The sequence below is a fragment of the Schistocerca nitens genome, chromosome 3 (assembly GCF_023898315.1).
Source record: "Schistocerca nitens isolate TAMUIC-IGC-003100 chromosome 3, iqSchNite1.1, whole genome shotgun sequence".
Taxonomy (NCBI): Eukaryota; Metazoa; Arthropoda; class Insecta; order Orthoptera; family Acrididae; genus Schistocerca; species Schistocerca nitens.
This window is the reverse complement of record NC_064616.1, coordinates 606848440-606869638: the sequence shown is the minus strand read 5'-3', so window position 1 is coordinate 606869638 and position 21199 is coordinate 606848440. Positions and strand designations below refer to the sequence as shown.

The following is a 21199-nucleotide window of genomic DNA, read 5'->3' as shown; positions in this document are numbered from 1 at the left end:
GGGCTACTACTGCAGGGGATGACCGCTAACTACGGATTAGGGCTCGGAGCAACCGTGACAGCAAAGCGACCATGTTGAATAATGCTTTTCGTGCAGCCACAGGACGTCGTATTATGACTCATACTGTGCGTAATAGACTGCATGATGAGCAACTTCACTCCATCTTTGCAACCATGACACCATGCAGCGTGGTGCAGAAGGGCCCAACAACATGCCGAATGGACTGCTCAGGACTGGCAACATGTTCTCTTCACCGACGAGTGTCGCATATGCCTTCAACCAGACAATCTTTGGAGACGTGTTTGGAGGCAACCAGGTCAGGCTGAACGCCCTAGACACACTTTCCAGCGAGCGCAGCAAGGTCGAGGTCCCTGACTGTTTTGGGGTGGCATTATGTGGGACCAATGTACACTGCTGGTGGTCCTGGAAGGCGCCGTAACGGCTGTACAATATGTGAATGCCATCCTCCGACCGATAGTGCAACCATGTCGGCAGCATATTGGCGAGGCATTCGTCTTCATGGACAACTCGCACGGCCAAGGTGCACATCTTGTAAACAACTTCCTTCAGGATAACGACATCGCTCGACTAGAGTGGTCAGCATTTTCTCCAGACATGAACCCTCTCGAACATGTCTGGGATAGATTGAAATGGGGTGTTTATGGACGACGTGACCCAACAACCACTCCGAGGAATCTACACCGAATCGCCGTTGAGGAGTGGGACAATCTGGACCTACTGTGTCTTGATGAACTTGTGTATAGTATGCCACGACGAATACAGGCATGTATCAATGCAACAGGAAGTGCTACTGGGTATTAGAGGTACCAGTGTCTACAGCAGTCTGGACCACAACCTCTGAAGGTCTAGCTGTATGGTGGTACAACATGCAATGTGTTTCTTTCATGAGCAAGGGCGGAAATGATGTTTATGTTGATCTCTATTCCAATTTTCTGTACAGGTTCCTGAACTCTCAGAACCGAGGTGATGCAAAACTTTTTTTGATGTGTTAATATTTCAGTCATGATTATAACTTACGATTACAATCACTAGTGCACTTATATTCAGTTATGCTGTCTGTAAAACAGAATTTCAACAACAAATGAGTTACACATTTAAATAATCAGCAAAACTATATTACAGTGCTTTGTTAAATTAAATCTTTATTTCAATTTCACACACAAGACAAACTTGTAATTTATTAACCAGCGTATCTTATCACAATTCTGGCTTACTGTCCTTCAATGATAAATAGATCACTGCACTTGCATTCATTTGTGAGAAACAGACTTAATGCAGTCTCGTTGTGTGAGCCATACTAGACTGTTATACCAAGTGATTATCAAGTGACCACTGATGTCTCATGTGAGACGCAAATTCATAAATATAGTATTTTTAAACAGTTACTTATAACTTCACTAATCTTTAAATCAATGAAATTATGTAGAGATACATATTGCATCATATGCGAAATATGGTGTCCCATCTTGATACCACTTATTGTTCTAGGAAGCTTTCGTAACAATTCTTCATTTAGGCTACTCTGAATACGCTGTTAATCACAAAAATACTCTTCACCTATGTAGTCCTTATTCTGTGAGTCCTTTATAGTATGTTTCAAATGACTATTTCAATACATGAGATGACAGTTTGGTTTTTGAGGTAACTTGATTTTCTTCCTGTTTGGCATGTTCACTTCAGATATAGTGTACAACTTTCTCGTGATATTAAGAACAGTGTCATAAAGTTGTGCATCTGGATTGAAGGGAACATCTTTTGCCAACATTAGAGAATGAACAGATGCGTGAAATTAAAATTGCATATAAAAGTCTTTGACGTATATGAATGATTATTGATTTCTGGAGCAGCAGTTCCCAAAATAAAGAAAAGTCTATGTGGCTAAGCAGGAATGGCTAGAGGACAAATGTAAGGATGTAGAGGCTTATCTCACTAGCGGTAAGATAGATACTAGAATGAGATTTTCACTCTGCAACGGAGTGTGCTCTGATATGAAACATCCTGGTAGATTAAAACTATGTGTTGGACTGAGACTCGAACTCTGGACATTTGCCTTTTGCGGACAAATGCTCTACCACCTGAGCTACCCAAGCACGACTCACGCCCCGTCATAATAGCTTTACTTCTTTCAGTACCTCGTCTCCTACCTTCCAAACTTAACAGAAGCTCCTTTCTTTCAGGAGTGCTAGTTTTCCAAGGTTCGCAGGAGAGCTTCTGTTAAGTTTGGAAGGTACAAGACGAGGTACTGGCAGATGTAAAGCTGTGATGACGTGGCGTGAGTCGTGCTTAGGTAGCTCAGTTAGTAGAGCACTTGCCTGCGAAAGGCAAAGGTCTCGAGTTCGAATCTCGGTCCAACACAGAGTTTTAATTTGCTAGGAAGTTTCAAGATAGATACTGCCTACAGGAAAATTAAAGAGACCTGTGGAGAAAAGAGAACCACTTGTCTGAATATCAAGAGCACAGATGGAAACACAGTTCTAAGCAAAGAACCGAGAGCAGAAAGGTGGAAGGAGTATATAGAGGGTGTATACAAGGGTGATATACTTGAGGACAATATTATGGAAATGGAAAAGGATGCAGATGAAGATGAAATGGGAGATACGATACTGCGTGAATAGTTTGTCAGAGCACTGAAAGACCTGAGTCGAAAGAAGGACCCGGGGGTAGACAACATTCCATTGGAACTACTGACAGACTTGGGAGAGCCAGTCCTGACAAAACTCTACCATCTGGTGAGCAAAATGTATGAGACAGGCGAAATACCCTCAGACTTCAAGAAGAATATAATAATTCCAATCACAAAGAAAGCAGGTGTTGACAGATGTGAAAATTAACGAACTATCAGTTTAATAAGTCACGGCTGCAAAATACTAACTCGAATTCTTTACAGACGAATGGAAAAACTGGTAGAAGCCGGCCTCGGAGAAGATCAGTTTGGATTCTGTAGAAATATTGGAACACTTGAGGCAATACTGACCTTACGACTTATCTTAGAAGAAAGATTAAGGAAAGGCAAACCTACATATCTAGCATTTGTAGACTTAGAGAAAGCTTTAGACAATGTTGACTGGAATACTCTCTTTCAAATTCTGAAGGTGGCAGGGGTAAAATACAGGGAGCGAAAGGCTATTTACAATTTGTACAGAAACGAGATGGCAGTTATAAGAGTCGAGGGGCATGAAAGGGAAGCAGTGGTTGGGAGGTTAGTGAGACAGGGTTGTAGCCTATCCCCGATGGTATTCAATCTGTATATTGAGCAAACAGTAAAGGAAACAAAAGAAAAATTCGTAGTAGGCATTAAAATCCATAGAGAAGAAATAAAAACTTTGAGGTTCGCCAATGACATTGTAATTCTGTCAGAGAAAGCAAAGGACTTGGAAGAGCAGTTGAACGGAATGGACAGTGTCTTGAAAGGAGGATATAAGATGAACATCAACAAAAGTAAAACGAGGATAATGGAATGTAGTCGAAATATGTGGGCGATGCTGAGGGTATTAGATTAGGAAATCAGACACTTAAAGCAGTAAAGGAGTTTTACTATTTGGGGATCAAAATAACTGATGATGGTCGAAGTAGAGAGGATATAAAATGTAGACGGGCAATGGCAAGAAAACCGTTTCTGAAGAAGAGAAATTTGTTAACATCGAGTTTAGATTCAAGTGTCAGGAAGTACTTTCTGAAAGTATTTGTATTGAGTGTAGCCATGTATGGAAGTGAAACATGGATGATAAATAGTTTGGACAAGAAGAGAATAGAAGCTTTCGGAATATGGTGCTACAGAAGAATGCTGAAGATTAGCTGGGTAGATCACATAACTAATGAGGATGGTTGGTTGGTTGTTTGGGGGAAGAGACTAAACTGCGAGGTCATCGGTCTCATCGGATTAGGGAAGGATAGGGAAGGAAACCGGCCGTGCCCTTTCAAAGGAACCATCGATGCATTTGCCTGGAGCGATTTAGGGAAATAACGGAAAACCTAAATCAGGATGGCCGGATGCGGGATTGAACCGTCGTCCTCCCGAATGTGAGTCCAGTGTGCTAGCCACTGTGCCACCTCGCTCGGTAACTAATGAGGAGGTACTGAATAGAGTTGGGGAGAAGAGGAGTTTTTGGCACAACTTGACTAGAAGAAGGGATCAGTAGGTAGGACATGTTCTGAGGTATCAAGGGATCACCAATTTAGTATTGGAGGGCAGTGTGGAAGGCAAAAATCGTAGAGGGAGACCACTAGATGAATACACTATGCAGATTCAGAAGGATGTAGGCTGCAGTACGTACTGGGAGATGAAGCAGCTTGCACAGGATAGAGTGGCATGGAGAGCTGCATCAAACCAGTCTCAGGACTGGAGACCACAACAACAACAACATATATTTTATATTTTCAAAAACCATTTATAATGGATCAAATCAACATATATTTTATGCAGAAACGTTAACTTGTAATCGATGAGTTAATGTAGCTTTTCCAAATGTTTTGGGTGAGCAGGATAATTTGTTGGCACTGCATTTTCCTTAAGACGAACTGTTGAAAGCAACGTTCACTCAATGTTCTTTTCTTCAAAATGCTCTATTTAGATACTCAGCAGTTCTTACTCGTCACGACATTCTCCCACAGAGTTGCCTGCACTCCATTTTTGGAAATTATAAATGTTACGAGAGAAACATTTGCAATGGGACAATAAAGGTGTGCACTTATTTGTTCTCGGTAAAAATGGAAAAATAACAAGTTAGCGAGACATCTTGTACATGAAATCTCATTCCTCTTGATTTCGCCTCCCAATCGGTACGATGGTGCAACGAGGCACTAATGAGAACCCCATTATAGCTCAACATACTTCCAAAAAGTAGAGACAACAGCGATAGTTTGGTCACACCAAGATGGCTATCCACTGAATTTGTTGGCTTCACCGGTGTGACTTTGAGGACCTCTCATTTTATTTTATGCCAGCATGCATGATAGTGTGCAAGTTGGGCGTTTCCACATGTACAATGGCTCTCACGAGAGGTGCTGTGGGATGCACATGTAAGAAATGCATGCCTGTGGAAACCTATCTTGCTGGCCGTTTTCATTGTAAACATGCTTTCCAGAAAATCATGCAAGCCATTGTTTAATCACTACAATTCTTTCTGCAGTCGTGGAATTGAAGCGTGAGTGTGTTTTATAATCTGAGGATGGCTGATGTCTATCAAAACTGGTCAATTCGTTAGAAATTACTGTGATTGTGCTGGAGAATAAATCATTCTCGAATCTGTCAATCATTTTACGTCTCCATCTATTTTGGAATGTCTTTCTGTGCGATTCCTGAGTGTGTCAACCGAAGCACACGTGCCTGAAGCTATCTTATGTGTACGATTTGATGGTTGTTAAACATGCGTATTTCAGCCCTTCAGAGGATCGATGAAAACAACTTTTCAGCACAACTTTATCTGAATATCGATATATGAACTGATATGAAATTTCGATTGAAAGTACGTATCGATTCCTTAATTTCTCAATTACAATTAGGCTGTTCATTAACAAACTTTGCGACGTTTTAGAACTTTCGGCTCTGTAAATATTGGAATATTTTAGAATGTATGTTGGGAATCATTGAAATTTAGTGAAAGAATCTTTACGTTGTTTAAGGACCCGGGAATTTGTGTATGTTTGCCAATAGATTTTGTGTAGTTGGTGCTGATGTTCGGAAATGATGGTGGTCTGTCAGGTGTGCTATACGAAGCGTAATGAATGTACTGTAGCATGCTCCTAGCAACAGTTAACTAAGCCTCAGCAACTTAGAAACGCTTCCACCACTTGTCAGTAACAAATCAGAAATATGGCACGTGACTATCTGTCAGCCAATGATATTTTGTTTTAGCTGGTTACAGTCACAACCATTTTAGTGTTACAGTGCGTCGTCCTGTGTATATGATATGGGTTTGTTGTCAATTGATTTTTAAACAAGAGTAAATGTTGACCATTCGTATGAAAATCTGAAATTTTGTTCCGGAACCACTCAAAATTTTTCGACTGTCAACTGTGTTTGAGTGTGCAGTTCGTTATCATTATCGTTTCGGTGTGACTGAATGATTCGCAGTGATTGTAAATACAGGAATCATGGTTTCAAAATAATCGCAATGAGTGCACCACAGTTATTATACCGGAAATTTGCAGAAGAAGCAATATTAACGAGGTAAGTAGGAAGTAATAGAAAAATTGTTTTTTTAATATGTTTATAATTGTTTTTATACACTTTCCCCATGCAACTCATTTTTCTATAAAATATTGAGATCATTCATTGTTATTGTGGGAAAAGTGCTTGATGGTTTTTGGTAATGAAACATGCAAATTGTTTTTGACATTCCTTGTCTTCTTTCATTCTTACCAACATAGCTATGAATAGTTTCGCATAATGTTGTTTGTGTAATGTAAAGATTTACGCCATTAGCAATATTTAAGGCACAGTTATTTGATCGAAAAAAAAAATACTTTGAGTGGTGTGTATTTCGTGTTTCATTAAATACACACATCTCAAGTGGAATGTTATCACATTTTGCGTAACAGGTCACTATACTAAGATTAATCACCAACCTTTCTGTGTGGCGTAACGAAACATAAAACTATTTGTTAATGCAGGGTTATCATTTATTGTAGCCGAGAGAACCACTTCACGTTTAGCTTCTGGCATGTGTGACTCTGACATGGAGGTTTGGGGTTGAAGCTCTGCACTGCTGTCTTATTAAATATTTTAATTTTAGGTGAATGCACTATGACCACTCATTTTGCACAGCTGTTGACACTATATATTAGTTCTGATCATGTCTTGCTCATTATTTCTTCATGGAAATGTGGTCAGGAGTTCATAAGTGCAAGTGTTATGAGAAACAATGTGCCATTCGTGTGAACAGATGCTTCCAAACCTAGCTAGGTCCCTTACATTGGTCATATACATTGTTTCTTCCATACATCTCTAGATACGAGATTCTTATGTATAACATGCCAGGAAATCAAAATATAAAGTACATGCAGAGGTTGGACAAAAATGTGGAAACACCTTACACACAACACATTACCATGCTTAATATCATGTAGGAAAACTGTTGGCATTCAGAACAGCTTTCAGTCATGTCAGAATTTATAAATCCTGATCGTGTTGGGTTTTAAAATGGAATTTTATACCATTCTTCCTTAAAAGAGGGGTGGGACAGGGAGTTTGGGTAATTATTGTGGAGTTGGACAACAATTGTGCATCCTCCTCTGCAGAGTACACCTCAAAGGCTAAATAATATTGACATCTGGTGACAGCAATGGCCAGGGAAGATGCAACAATTCATCTTTGTGTTCACAAAACCACGTGTGGATTGTGTGAGCTGTATGAACAGAGGCCCTGTCACCTTGGAACACAGTGTCATCTCTGGGAACAAACATTGACCATGGGATGGACCCGATCAACGAAAATGGTCAAATCATATTAGACAGTAATATGACTTTGCAGAGTAAAATGGGGCCCATGGAATACCACAATATTGTAGCCCCCAATCATCAGCAAACCCGTGCCATGTTTCTCTCTTTGGATGTAAACTCTGACAATATAGTGAAACAAGACTGATCCAATCAAATGACTTTCTTCTGTTGCTCCGTAGTCCAGGTATTATAGCTTCATCACCATGTATTCCTGTTATAGGCATTTGCACAGTGATGAGTGGTTTTGGAATTCCAGTATGCTCTTCAACTCCCAACTTCTGAAGCTCTCTTTGTGTTGTTTTGGTGCTGATACCTTTCACAAGTGCAACATTCAGTTCTGCTTGTATCTTTGCAGCCTTCGTACTCTTATTTTTGCCACAACCCTCTTAGTGACCATGTGTCATGATCACTTGATATACACTTTTGGCCATGTTATGAGAGCAGATGATACCTTTTTGCCTTTCCTGTAGCCTATGCGGCACAAATTTTTGTTATGGTGCCTCTTGAAACACCAAACACTTCAGCTAACTTGTTGATTTGTCCAGTTTTGATTTCACCTAGCTTTGATGTAACACACAACTACACAGAATAATGTTCTGGCCATGACTTGCAATTTCAATGTATTTAGGACATTACATGGGTGCTCTTTGTGGTCAAATATAACATTACAGCCTTCAGGCTTGGCTAGCATCTACATTTATGTTCAAGTATGCACTTCTCACATTGTTTTCATGTATTTGTCCAAACCCCTGTATTTTGATCATGATTTTGTATGCTTCGATCTAGTTTTAATTCTGCACGTCCTTATTGAAATTATCTTACGTGATACAAGATCAAACTTGTTACATTTGTCAGTTAAAGTCTGAGCTGTACGCTTTCCATTTACATTTGAATAGCCATGATGTTAATTACATTTAATAATTTGGATAGAATATGTCAAGGGGAGTTAGAATATAGCCCTGTGTGACACTATTGTGCCTTTTAATATTAACTTAATGCTTACCAATGACATTACAAGTGTGTTGATTGTGTTTCTGGAGATACGGCTATGATTTATTTTCGAAAGAAGTTGCACACACGAAAGTACTTTTAGGGATCTTAGATTGTTTTATTGATGTTGTTACAGAATGTGTATCAAACATGCTGTAGTATGATGCATGAGGCTGCAGGGACTTGAAGAAGTCTTTGGGTTTGCCTCAGTACGACCATGCATCGGCGTGCAGAGGGGCGGGCCCAGAGACGTACTGAAAGGAACATAAGGAATGTGAGCGGAAGAAGGAAATTTCACAAAGACAAAACACTAACCGAAGATATTGATCATTCATCATCAACACCTCTGATCCCTGCAGCCCAGCATCCATTGCAAGAGTTAAATAACAAGACTGTTATTGAAGTTCATCAAAGTAATGGAATTGGTTTTAGACCTGTGGTAAGATAATTTTCACCATCTGCTTTAACAAATACCAGTTCAGTTTTTGCTGTTCAGATTATGGTATGTAGGGTTGTATTTTGCCATTATTTTTGAAATAATTTATGATAATTATTCTGTGTTTGTTACAGACCTCATGCACAACAGAAGAAAATATTGTAAGTGGTAATATTTGTCTTACATCATCTTATGGCTCAGCAGACTCTGGAATGCATGAGAAGTGTGATATGTCAGAACGATCTTGTGTATTAGATGGTTATGGAGGAGGAAGAGAAGATGCTACAGTTGGACTTGAAACAGGATCCTCAGGAAGACAAGTACACAGCAGTCTCACAAACAGCAATAATGACTACAAGCCTAAAACGAGTGTCACAAAGGAGAGCACATCACATTTCAGCGCAAGAAAACTTCCAAAAAAACGTAAATTTGACCCTTCGGAATTGGAGGAACTAGAGCAGAATTCTGTCGAAAATCACACGAGCAATCCAAATACTAGCGTCACAATTAGTGACAGTTCTTCACCAAATTCGTCTCAGAGTGTTGTCGTAATGCCTCCACAATCAACAGCTGTAGATTACTCAAAGCAATCCTGTGGACTTCATGCTGTGCAACAGACAAATCATATACAGAGACATATGCTTCCCATTAACTCCATGGTAGATATTGTAGTCGAGGATCGAAGTGTGGCTCAGCAGAATGCAGAAACTATAAGCCTTCATCATTCTGATTCAGGAAATGACACATTATCAGGGTTGCCGTTAGATGGAACATTGCTTCCAATGTGTACCAGGAAACATTCTCAAGTCCCTAATAGTCGTCCTGAAATTGATCTAGGTGAGTGGAGAGATCACAGGGTGTTAGCAAAACGAGACAAGGTGTACTTGCCAGGCGTTATAAGGAAAGCTGTCGGAACAGGTGAAGTGTGGGTAGAATTTGACGGCTTTGATGGTGATACTGCAGTTTTTACCGATGTGTTAGGATCTGGAAAGTATGACGTAATAGGAGATGCGAGCCCTTCCGTTGGCCAGGTGACTTTAGGGGCTAGAGTGTGTGTAAGGATTGCAGCACCGACAGCAGACCATCAGACTCTTTCGCCAGTGTTTTCTGAAGGTGTTGTGTACAAAATATTAACAAATCCAGTGCAGTTTGTTGTGAAACTCACAGGGACTGGATCTCAGAATGAAGAACATTTGGTGAAGAGAGCTGATCTCCGTCTTCTCTTGCCACCTTGGTGGGACGAACTGGAAAGCTTAGAAGATTCACATTCCACCTTGCCACTGAGTACTGGTAGCTGTCATAGTTTTTCCAGTGCAAATGGACAATTGCAACATTCATCTGTAGTTCGAGCAGCGCCTCCCCAACAGTTGCCTCTTCTTCAGCACGTTGTCCCGCCAGGAGCAGAAAGTGGTGGATATTACAGAAGTGCTGCAACATCTCCTTTACACAGTTTAACAACCCCTGTTAGTGTTAACTCGGCGAGCACTGCACTTTCCAATGGCAGTACAGACGATCTTCGTAGGCGGCAGCTAGAAGATTTTGGTGAAAGTGATGACGACTTAAGGAAAGAAGATATAATGTTTCCATCGGATGCAGGTTAGTGAGAGATATAAATACGGTGTTTGCGCTATGCATTGATGATTTAATCTAAAGCTTGTTTTAGACTGTATTTCTGAGACTCAATCAATCTCTTTCTAAACATTTTATTGAGATTAATGATAATCTATTCCTAATTTAGCTAAGGTACATTTTAGATTATGTGAAAAATAGCTGTATATTCCAACTTGTTCTTAGTCATGTGTTAGCAGATATGGATACTTGCTATTTCCCGTGAAAAAGTGCTATAGAACAGTGTTGCTGAAGTGTGCTTTGCATTATTCTAACAAGTTGAGTGCTAGAGTTGATTTAGAATTACGTAGAGTGGAAGTTGGCGAGGGCTTGAATTTTTCATTTTCTCCTTATTTGTATTATAGGTTTTACATGTTGCATAGTATCTGTGTATTACTGCAGGATATCAGTTAACTTGGACCACTGGTTTAATAATGTACGGAAAGTTCTGGTCGAAAATTATGAATTATTTAGGAATAAAGGAGACAACACACCGAAAGGCAGAAGCGCTGCGTCGTCAGCACACGCCCACCCCCCCCCACCCCACACCACACACACGTCTCCATCAATGAAGCACAGTATAGGAAGATAGGTGTGTGTGTTTTTGTACAACTAGGGAAAGGAACTGCATTCCAAAGGGTAGCCGAGCTATGTACCTTTTGTTTGTGTGCCTATTGATGATTCAGTGCTTCTGCCTTTTGGTAAGTCGTCTCCTTTATTCCTCAAAAATTAGACCATTGGCTTACTTCAGAAAGACAGAATAGTTTAGTTATGTGAGTCTAATGTAGTTACTTGGAGCCATATAAGTGAAAGAGTATGGAATCATGTATTGATTTAAGTTAAATCAGTTAGCCCTCTCAACCTAAGTGATCCAACATTGCACGCATTTTTTTGTGTGTGTATAAAGTTCATCCTGATTCCATGTTAGTGAATAATTTTTTTCCAAATCTGTTCCCTGGAGTGCAAATACCCTCAAAAAATTTTTGTTTGTTGGAACAGTCAAATACATAATACGGCAATTTTACATTATGCTAAATATTTTCTGCAAGGGATTACAGAAGCATCCGATTCCACCCGTCTGGTTTGACCCATGTCACCAATATGGCGGAAATGACCATTCTCAACGTCTCCAATATGACACCTATGACGTCATTACATAAACACGACAACAAACATGAAAATACATATAAAACCAACAAACTCATCTCCCTCCGAAAATATAATCAAACTAATGGGACCAGTGTGGGAAATTGGGGGGTTTTGGGTGGGGACAAACGAAATATAAACACATACAGACACACACCACAATCCCAAATCGCAAAAAACGACAACATAAAAACACCACAAAATTCCCAAATTACGCTACACTTACAATATCGACAGGAATCGATCACTTCCCTTCACCTACATAGCTCAACCCCAATTGTCGATACCTCTTCTTCTTTTTCTTCTTCTACGTGATCAGGCCCAGTGGACCGCATGCTTCTACAAGTTTCCTCCTCCACTGTATTCTGTCCATTGCTGCTATCCACCATCCGTCCACATGTATTGATGCTTGGTTTAAATCTTCATGGACGCCATCCCTCTAATGCTTCTTGGGTATCCCTGGCGTCTCCTTCCTGTAGGTGTGAAATCCAGGAGCTTCCAAGGCCATCTGTTATCTTCCATCCGGGCCACATGGCCGGCCCACTGCATTCATTTGACTTTGACAGTTCCTGCTATGTTGGGCTGCTGGTATAGTTCCTCAAGCTTTGTCGATACCACAAAATAAAAACCAACTACTCCAAAAATTATAAGCACACCACACCTATCAATACCACAAAACCAACACTGGAGGGGGGGGGGGGGGGATTGGAATTGGATACTTCCCTTGACATATGTAGGTCAACAGCAGCTCACAATACCAAAAGACACATAGACATGGGAATCAAATACTTCCCTTGACCTGTATAGGTGAACAACAGCTCACGATACCAAAATACATATAGCTACGACAACAAATTGGAACCAGTCACTTCCCATGATCTATATAACTCAAATACCCCCTAAGATACATAAATTAACCCCAAGTGCCGATATCAAAACATCAACCGCCAACAGATTCAGTAAATATCACCAACCCAACACCACATAACCCCAACTAACCCCCCCCCCCCCCCCAACACACACACTAAACAAACCTCCAACTCACATATTCTGCTTGCGTACGCCGCATTTCACTATCTCCACACAGACACCCAAATGAACCCAATACACTACATAACACACGTACCATAGACACACCACCAGAGGACCCCCACCAACCGCTACAAAATGACATCTACAAACACAGCACACTCATAAACTAAACTCCTCACCATCATGACATCACACACAACACACTTATGACATGGGTCAAAGCCGACTGGTGGGATCGGGTGCCTCCGTTGACCCTTCTGCAATTGCCTCTGAGAACAAAGTACTAAGATTTGACATAGAGAAAGGCTTCACAGTAAACGTTCTCCACTAGCAAATGGTGAGCGCAAGCCTATGAGCAGTGAGTACTGTGCCTTGCTGTGGAGACTTGTGTAAATGAGGAAATTAATGCTGAGGGTAATGCTAGGTGAAATCTAGGAAATACGGAAGCGTCCGATCCCGCCCGTCTGCTTTGACCTATGATGTCACAAATATGGCGGAAACGACCATAAACCACAATTTCAATATGGCCCATATATAGTCGGTACGCACACGTTGTGAGGACGAAAAGACATCGAAAAACAAACACACACACTTTCCACAAAAAGTCTAATGACGCTAACGGGACAAGCGCGGGAAATGGGGTGTTTTGGGTGGGGGCAAACTAAATATAAACAAATTTAGACACCCACCCCCGTACAAAACCACACAAAATGACGAAAAAAACAGACATCACAAAACTCCCCAAATACCACCAAACACAATATCATCTGGAATCGGACACTTCCCTTGACCTATATAGCTCAACAGCAGCTCCCGATCCCATAAATTAGGATCAAACACTTCCCTTGGCCTATATAGCTCAAAAACATCTTCCGATACCAATATCAACATATACAGCCACACATTACGATCGAACACTTCCCTTGACCAGCGCACTGTTAATTTTATCCGTCATATCCATTCCTGAACAAAAACAACCGATTAATTTTACTAAAATTACCACACGATGTACAGCGAACAACACTAAATTAACCTTCACACAAAATCGTTAACTCACTGAAACGATTTCCACTACAAACACAGCCGACACTCGAACAATTCTGGATAATGAGCAAAAGCAAACTGAGCCCATTACACCACACAAACGAAAACCCTGAACATACCACCAGAGAGCACAACACGAAGACATATACAAGCACGCCATACTCACAAACCAAACTCCGCGCCGTCATGACGTCACACACAACACCCTTACGTCATGGGTCAAAGCCGACGCGTGGGATCGGACGCTTCTGTCTTTATATCCCCTGTCACGTTGCAGATCAGTTACGTCAAGCTGCGTATTGAATACTGTAAACTTTTTCACTTTTCTATTAGGTTGCGCTATGAATCCTGATTTATTTCCCAATGTGGCTGATGCTCTGTAGACGCACAAATTAATATATTCCATATCAAACATACGTTTACGACACTTCATTCAGTGCTGTTAAGACTGCTAGATCCAGCTGTTTCTGTGTGATATCTACACGTTCATATAGAGTGCTAAAGAATATGCAACAAATTATTTACCATACAAATATTTTGCCACCTGGCTTTGAACTTTGTCTCCGTAACCTGTGTGGGATGCATGATTGTCATGTTTTAAAATGGCACTACATGAAACCGTTCTACCTTAAGATTATGACAAATGTTCAGCTGCAACTATCAAACATTCTATAATTAAATCACCGTCCGTGTAAGGGCACAAGGATGTTGCTAAAAATAGTGCAGTTTTGTAGCTCATCGAAATGTCACATTCACATGATTTTTCTTCCTCCTCTAAGAGAGCTTCATTTTATGTTTTAAAGCCACTTACATGCATTCTGGTTGTTCACAGTTTTTGTTTCCATATTCTTTGACACAGGAAGATGTTTTGTATCTGTGTAAACTGAACTTCGTGAAAACATTCAGTTTTATAATACACTAAACAATCTACATCTACATCTACATCTATACTCCGCGAGCCACCTTACGGTGTGTGGCGGAGGGTACTTATTGTACCACTATCTGATCCCCCCTTCCCTGTTCCATTCACGAATTGTGCGTGGGAAGAACGACTGCTTGTAAGTCTCCGTATTTGCTCTAATTTCTCGGATCTTTTCGTTGTGATCATTACGCGAGATATATGTGGGCGGTAGTAATATGTTGCCCATCTCTTCCCGGAATGTGCTCTCTCGTAATTTCGATAATAAACCTCTCCGTATTGCGTAACGCCTTTCTTGAAGTGTCCGCCATTGGAGCTTGTTCAGCATCTCCGTAACGCTCTCGCGCTGACTAAATGTCCCCATGACGAGTCGCGCTGCTTTTCGCTGGATCATGTCTATCTCTTCTATTAATCCAACCTGGTAAGGGTCCCATACTGATGAGCAATACTCAAGAATCGGACGAACAAGCGTTTTGTAAGCTAATTCTTTCGTCGATGAGTCACATTTTCTTAGAATTCTTCCTATGAATCTCAACCTGGCGCCTGCTTTTCCCACTATTTGTTTTATGTGATCATTCCACTTCAGATCGCTCCGGATAGTAACTCCTAAGTATTTTACGGTCGTTACCGCTTCCAATGATTTACCACCTATGGCATAATCGTACTGGAATGGATTTCTGCCCCTATGTATGCGCATTATATTACATTTATCTACGTTTAGGGAAAGCTGCCAGCTGTCGCACCATTCATTAATCCTCTGCAGGTCTTCCTGGAGTACGTACGAGTCTTCTGATGTTGCTACTTTCTTGTAGACAACCGTGTCATCTGCAAATAGCCTCACGGAGCTACCGATGTTGTCAACTAAGTCATTTATGTATATTGTAAACAATAAAGGTCCTATCACGCTTCCTTGCGGTACTCCCGAAATTACCTCTACATCTGCAGATTTTGAACCGTTAAGAATGACATGTTGTGTTCTTTCTTCTAGGAAATCCTGAATCCAATCACAAACCTGGTCCGATATTCCGTAAGCTCGTATTTTTTTCACTAAACGTAAGTGCGGAACCGTATCAAATGCCTTCCTGAAGTCCAGGAATACGGCATCAATCTGCTCGCCAGTGTCTACGGCACTGTGAATTTCTTGGACAAATAGGGCGAGCTGAGTTTCACATGATCTCTGTTTGCGGAATCCATGTTGGTTATGATGAAGGAGATTTGTATTATCTAAGAACGTCATAATACGAGAACATAAAACATGTTCCATTATTCTACAACAGATTGACGTAAGCGAAATAGGCCTATAATTATTCGCATCTGATTTATGCCCCTTCTTGAAAATGGGAACGACCTGCGCTTTCTTCCAGTCGCTAGGTACTTTACGTTCTTTCAGAGATCTACGATAAATTGCTGATAGAAAGGGGGCAAGTTCTTTAGCATAATCACTGTAGAATCTTACGGGTATCTCGTCTGGTCCGGATGCTTTTCCGCTACTAAGTGATAGCAGTTGTTTTTCAATTCCGATATCGTTTATTTCAATATTTTCCATTTTGGCGTCCGTGCGACGGCTGAAGTCAGGGACCGTGTTACGATTTTCCGCAGTGAAACAGTTTCGGAACACTGAATTCAGTATTTCTGCCTTTCTTCGGTCGTCCTCTGTTTCGGTGCCATCGTGGTCAACGAGTGACTGAATAGGGGATTTAGATCCGCTTACCGATTTTACATATGACCAAAACTTTTTAGGGTTCTTGTTTAGATTGTTTGCCAATGTTTTATGTTCGAATTCGTTGAATGCTTCTCTCATTGCTCTCTTTACGCTCTTTTTCGCTTCGTTCAGCTTTTCCTTATCAGCTATGATTCGACTACTCTTAAACCTATGATGAAGCTTTCTTTGTTTCCGTAGTACCTTTCGTACATGATTGTTATACCACGGTGGATCTTTCCCCTCGCTTTGGACCTTAGTCGGTACGAACTTATCTAAGGCGTACTGGACGATGTTTCTGAATTTTTTCCATTTTTGTTCCACATCCTCTTCCTCAGAAATGAACGTTTGATGGTGGTCACTCAGATATTCTGCGATTTGTGCCCTATCACTCTTGTTAAGCAAATATATTTTCCTTCCTTTCTTGGCATTTCTTATTACACTTGTAGTCATTGATGCAACCACTGACTTATGATCACTGATACCCTCTTCTACATTCACGGAGTCGAAAAGTTCCGGTCTATTTGTTGCTATGAGGTCTAAAACGTTAGCTTCACGAGTTGGTTCTCTAACTATCTGCTCGAAGTAATTCTCGGACAAGGCAGTCAGGATAATGTCACAAGAGTCTCTGTCCCTGGCTCCAGTTCTGATTGTGTGACTATCCCATTCTATACCTGGTAGATTGAAGTCTCCCCCTATTACAATAGTATGATCACGAAACTTCTTCACGACGTTCTGCAGGTTCTCTCTGAGGCGCTCAACTACTACGGTTGCTGATGCAGGTGGTCTATAGAAGCATCCGACTATCATATCTGACCCACCTTTGATACTTAACTTAACCCAGATTATTTCACATTCGCATTCGCTAATAACTTCACTGGATATTATTGAATTCTTTACTGCTATAAATACTCCTCCACCATTGGCGTTTATCCTATCCTTGCGGTATATATTCCATTCTGTGTCTAGGATTTCGTTACTGTTCACTTCCGGTTTTAACCAACTTTCCGTTCCTAATACTATATGCGCACTATTTCCTTCAATAAGAGATACTAATTCAGGAACCTTGCCCTGGATACTCCTGCAGTTTACCAATATTACGTTGACTTTTCCTGTTTTTGGTCTCTGAGGACGGACGTTCTTTATCAACGATGATGATGTCCTCTCTGGTAAGCCGTCAGGTATTTTATCGTTTCGCCCAAGGGGGGGTCCCTCTAACCTAAAAAACCCCCGTGTGCACGCCACACGTACTCTGCTACCCTAGTAGCTGCTTCCGGTGTGTAGTGCACGCCTGACCTGTCTAGGGGGGCCCTACAGTTCTCCACCCAATAACGGAGGTCGATGAATTTGCAACCATTATAGTCGCAGAGTCGTCTGAGCCTCTGGTTTAGACCCTCCACACGGCTCCAAACCAGAGGACCGCGATCGACTCTGGGCACTATGCTGCAGATATTAAGCTCAGCTTGCACTCCGCGTGCGATGCTGGTTGTCTTCACCAAATCAGCCAGTCGCCGGAAGGAACCAAGGATGGCCTCAGAACCCAAGCGGCAGGCGTCATTCGTTCCGACATGTGCTACTATCTGCAGCCGGTCACACCCAGTGCGTTCAATAGCTGCCGGAAGGGCCTCCTCCACATTACGGACGAGACCCCCCGGCAAGCACAATTTGTGTACCCATCATTTATGTGTAAAAAGATCAGATTCTTCGCACTGAAGATTTTGCTGTTGGGAAGTGCTGCCGTTAAAACGGTTTCCCTCGTACCCACACACTGTTCTGCTTGTGAGTAAGACTGTGATCAGGCACAGGTGCTCATGCTCAAAATCACAGATTTGTTAAGCCCTGGCCTAGAGTAAACAAAATAATTTTTTTTATTCACAAAATATTTCATAGTAATGCACCTATTGTAGTTGTTGCTGGTGGTATTAGAAATAATTGTGGCATTGATGATGATGATGATGATGATGATGATGATGATAAATATGGGATGATGCTGCTGAGGATTCTAATGCAGTTGATAAAAACAAAAGATGACAAAAGTAGTCACCAAACACCAAAAGAATTGTACCACTGACATGAGTTACTTTACTATGAATCTCATATATTTATACAACAATGTTTAAACATTATTTGGTCCAGTCACTGCACATAGCATACTTCCTCTGTTAGACCTGCTTATAGAAATTAGCCTAAATTCCACCACCAGGTTTTATGTTTCACTGTGTTTCTTCATCCTTTGGGTTTGTTTTTATATAATATTTTTGTTAATCTGCCATTCTCCTTATTTTTATTTCTTTGTGTTTTTCTGTAATTGGCCACAGATCTGTATAGTCTTACAACATCTGTTCTTCCCCTGTTATCTTGATTGTTGTTTTCTCTCATATTTGGCTGTTAAAATGCTTCATTACTTTGTAATGTGTGCCCTGCTGCATGTATGTATCTGTTTCTAAATTGGAGATTTACAGGGTGTACAAGGAGGAATGGTCAACATTCAGGGATATGATATAGTCATTTGAAGCAAAAAGTCTAGTAGTCATGGGCTCTAAATGTATATGTGGAGAGCTATGAGCACTGTGAAACAAATCTCTTCTACTGGAAGCTCTTTGCTTTCCATATTTTGGGAAGAGGTAATATGGACGAAAAGAAGAAAAAATTATCTGGTAAACATGGGCTCTAAAATCCATACCTCAAGAGCTATGAGCATTTGTTCAGTAGATGGGATGTTTTTCACACAGGAAAAATTAAGTAGTGCTCATAGACGCTTGTTTGCTGGACATTTTTTTCTCTTCTTTTGGTCCATACTACCATCTTTCAAATTATGGAAAGCAAATTCCTTGCTGTAGAAGAGGTCTGTTTCATAACATCGAAGATTTAGGAGAGCCATAGCTCTCAAAGTCTGCATTTTAGAGCCCATATGAACATTGACGATTCCTCCTGAGGGTCGACAGAAGCGCCCGATCCCACGTGTCGGCTTTGACCCGTGACGTAAGGGTGTTGTCGTGTGTGATGTCATGACGGCGCGGAATTTGGTTTGTGAATGTGGCGTGTTTGTAGATGACGTCGTGTTGTGGTTTGTTGTGCTCTCTGGTGGTATGTTCAGGGTTTTCATTTGTGTGGTGTAATGGGTTCAGTTTGCTTTTGCTCATTATCCAGAATTGTTCGAGTGTCGGCTGTGTTTGTAGTGGAATTCATTTCAGTGAGTTAACGGTTTTGTGTGAAGGTTAATTTAGTGTTGTTCGCTGTACATCGTGTGGTAATTTTAGTAAAATTAATCGGTTGTTGTTTTTGTTCAGGAATGGATATGACGGATAAAATTAACAGTGCACAGGTCAAGGGAAGTGTTTGATCGCAATGTGTGGCTGTGTATGTTGATATTGGTATCGGGAGATGTTTTTGAGCTATATAGGCCAAGGGAAGTGTTTGATCCTAATTTATGGGATCGGGAGCTGCTGTTGAGCTATATAGGTCAAGGGAAGTGTCCGATTCCAGATGATATTGTGTTTGGTGGTATTTGGGGAGTTTTGTGATGTCTGTTTTTTTTGTCATTTTGTGTGGTTTTGTATGGGGGTGGGTGTCTAAATTTGTTTATATTTAGTTTGCCCCCACCCAAAAACACCCCATTTCCCGCGCTTGTCCCGTTAGTGTCATCAGGCTTTTTGTGGAAAGTGTGTGTGTTTGTTTTTCGATGTCGTTTCGTCCTCATAATGTGTACGTACCGACTTTAAATGCGCCATATTGGAATCGTGGTTTATGGTCGTTTCCGCCATATTTGTGACGTCATGGGTCAAAGCAGACGGGCTGGATCAGACGCTTCCGTATTTCCCCTCCTGGGACACCCTGTATGTGTGCAAGCTTTTTCATTGATGTTTTCTGGTATCTTGTTTAGCCTCATTTGATAGTCTTCTATATAATTCTTTGCTCTCAGGTGCTTTGATTTCTTCATTTGACATATTTATTTATGTATTTTTTACAGCATTCTGAATGCTGCACAACTGTTATTTCAAGTTAGTTTTTTAATTTTCTTTTATTCTTCAATTCCTGTTCATTCACATTGACTGGTTTACCTCAACTTTATATTTCTGTTATTAGCTTCTGATATGGGTCTTGATTGTATGATAGGTCTTGTTCAAAATATCATTTGAACACACTATTTTGAAGATTTATTTCTGATGTTACAAAGTTGTAGTCATTGAATATGTAAACTCTAAACACACTCTTTCCTGTGGACAGGGTTGCTATTTGTTTGGTTGGCTAAGTAGTAATCTATGATGATTGTTGACGAAATGCTGCCTATGTCACTTCACATAATTATTTTTGTCTGTATAAGAGTTGGTAATTCTCAGCCAATTATTTGCCACAAAAACCACTCAATATTCTTCCATTCGTGTTTATCACAACATGTCCACAGTTTCCTATTAGATTATATAGTGGTTTATTCTCTGTGAGGCAGTCAAGTTTCCAACTACAATAATAGTCTTTTCCATTAGTGTGATCTAATGGATGTTGTAAATTGACATGCATAGTGTCTGTTCTAGCCTTCTACATTTTTCTGGCGCTTATTAGGAGTTTGGTTCTGTTCACTTTGTCTTGCTGGCATCAGTCCTGCATTTATCGAGCTGTAGGCAACAATTCTATGTCGCTATTTGTTGTTAATTACAGTGAAATTGTTAATATTTGGAAGATAATTTTGTTTGAAATGTCCCTCAACATAACAACAATGCATATCACCTGCCTTTTGCGGATCTGGGATTCTATTGGCACATTTAACCCTTAAGTGCATACTGTTGCACATATGCAACATGGATTGAAAAATTGTGTTGCACACCTCTGGTGGGGATTTCAGTGAACTAACCCAAGTTTCATGGAT

At 40.7% G+C, this 21199-nt stretch overlaps 1 protein-coding gene across 1 annotated transcript in view; it reads left to right on the top strand.

Annotated features, from left to right (window-relative positions):
- Nucleotides 1-5535: 5535 nt before the first annotated feature.
- LOC126248540 (uncharacterized) overlaps nucleotides 5536-21199 on the top strand; it is a 351785-nt gene continuing 336121 nt past the window's right edge. Inside the window, exons 1-3 of the mRNA XM_049949599.1 lie at nucleotides 5536-6190; nucleotides 8588-8890; nucleotides 9022-10483. Of these exons, the coding sequence (XP_049805556.1) occupies nucleotides 8669-8890; nucleotides 9022-10483 (1684 nt within the window). The 5' untranslated portion in view covers nucleotides 5536-6190; nucleotides 8588-8668. The remainder of the gene's footprint in view (nucleotides 6191-8587; nucleotides 8891-9021; nucleotides 10484-21199) is intronic.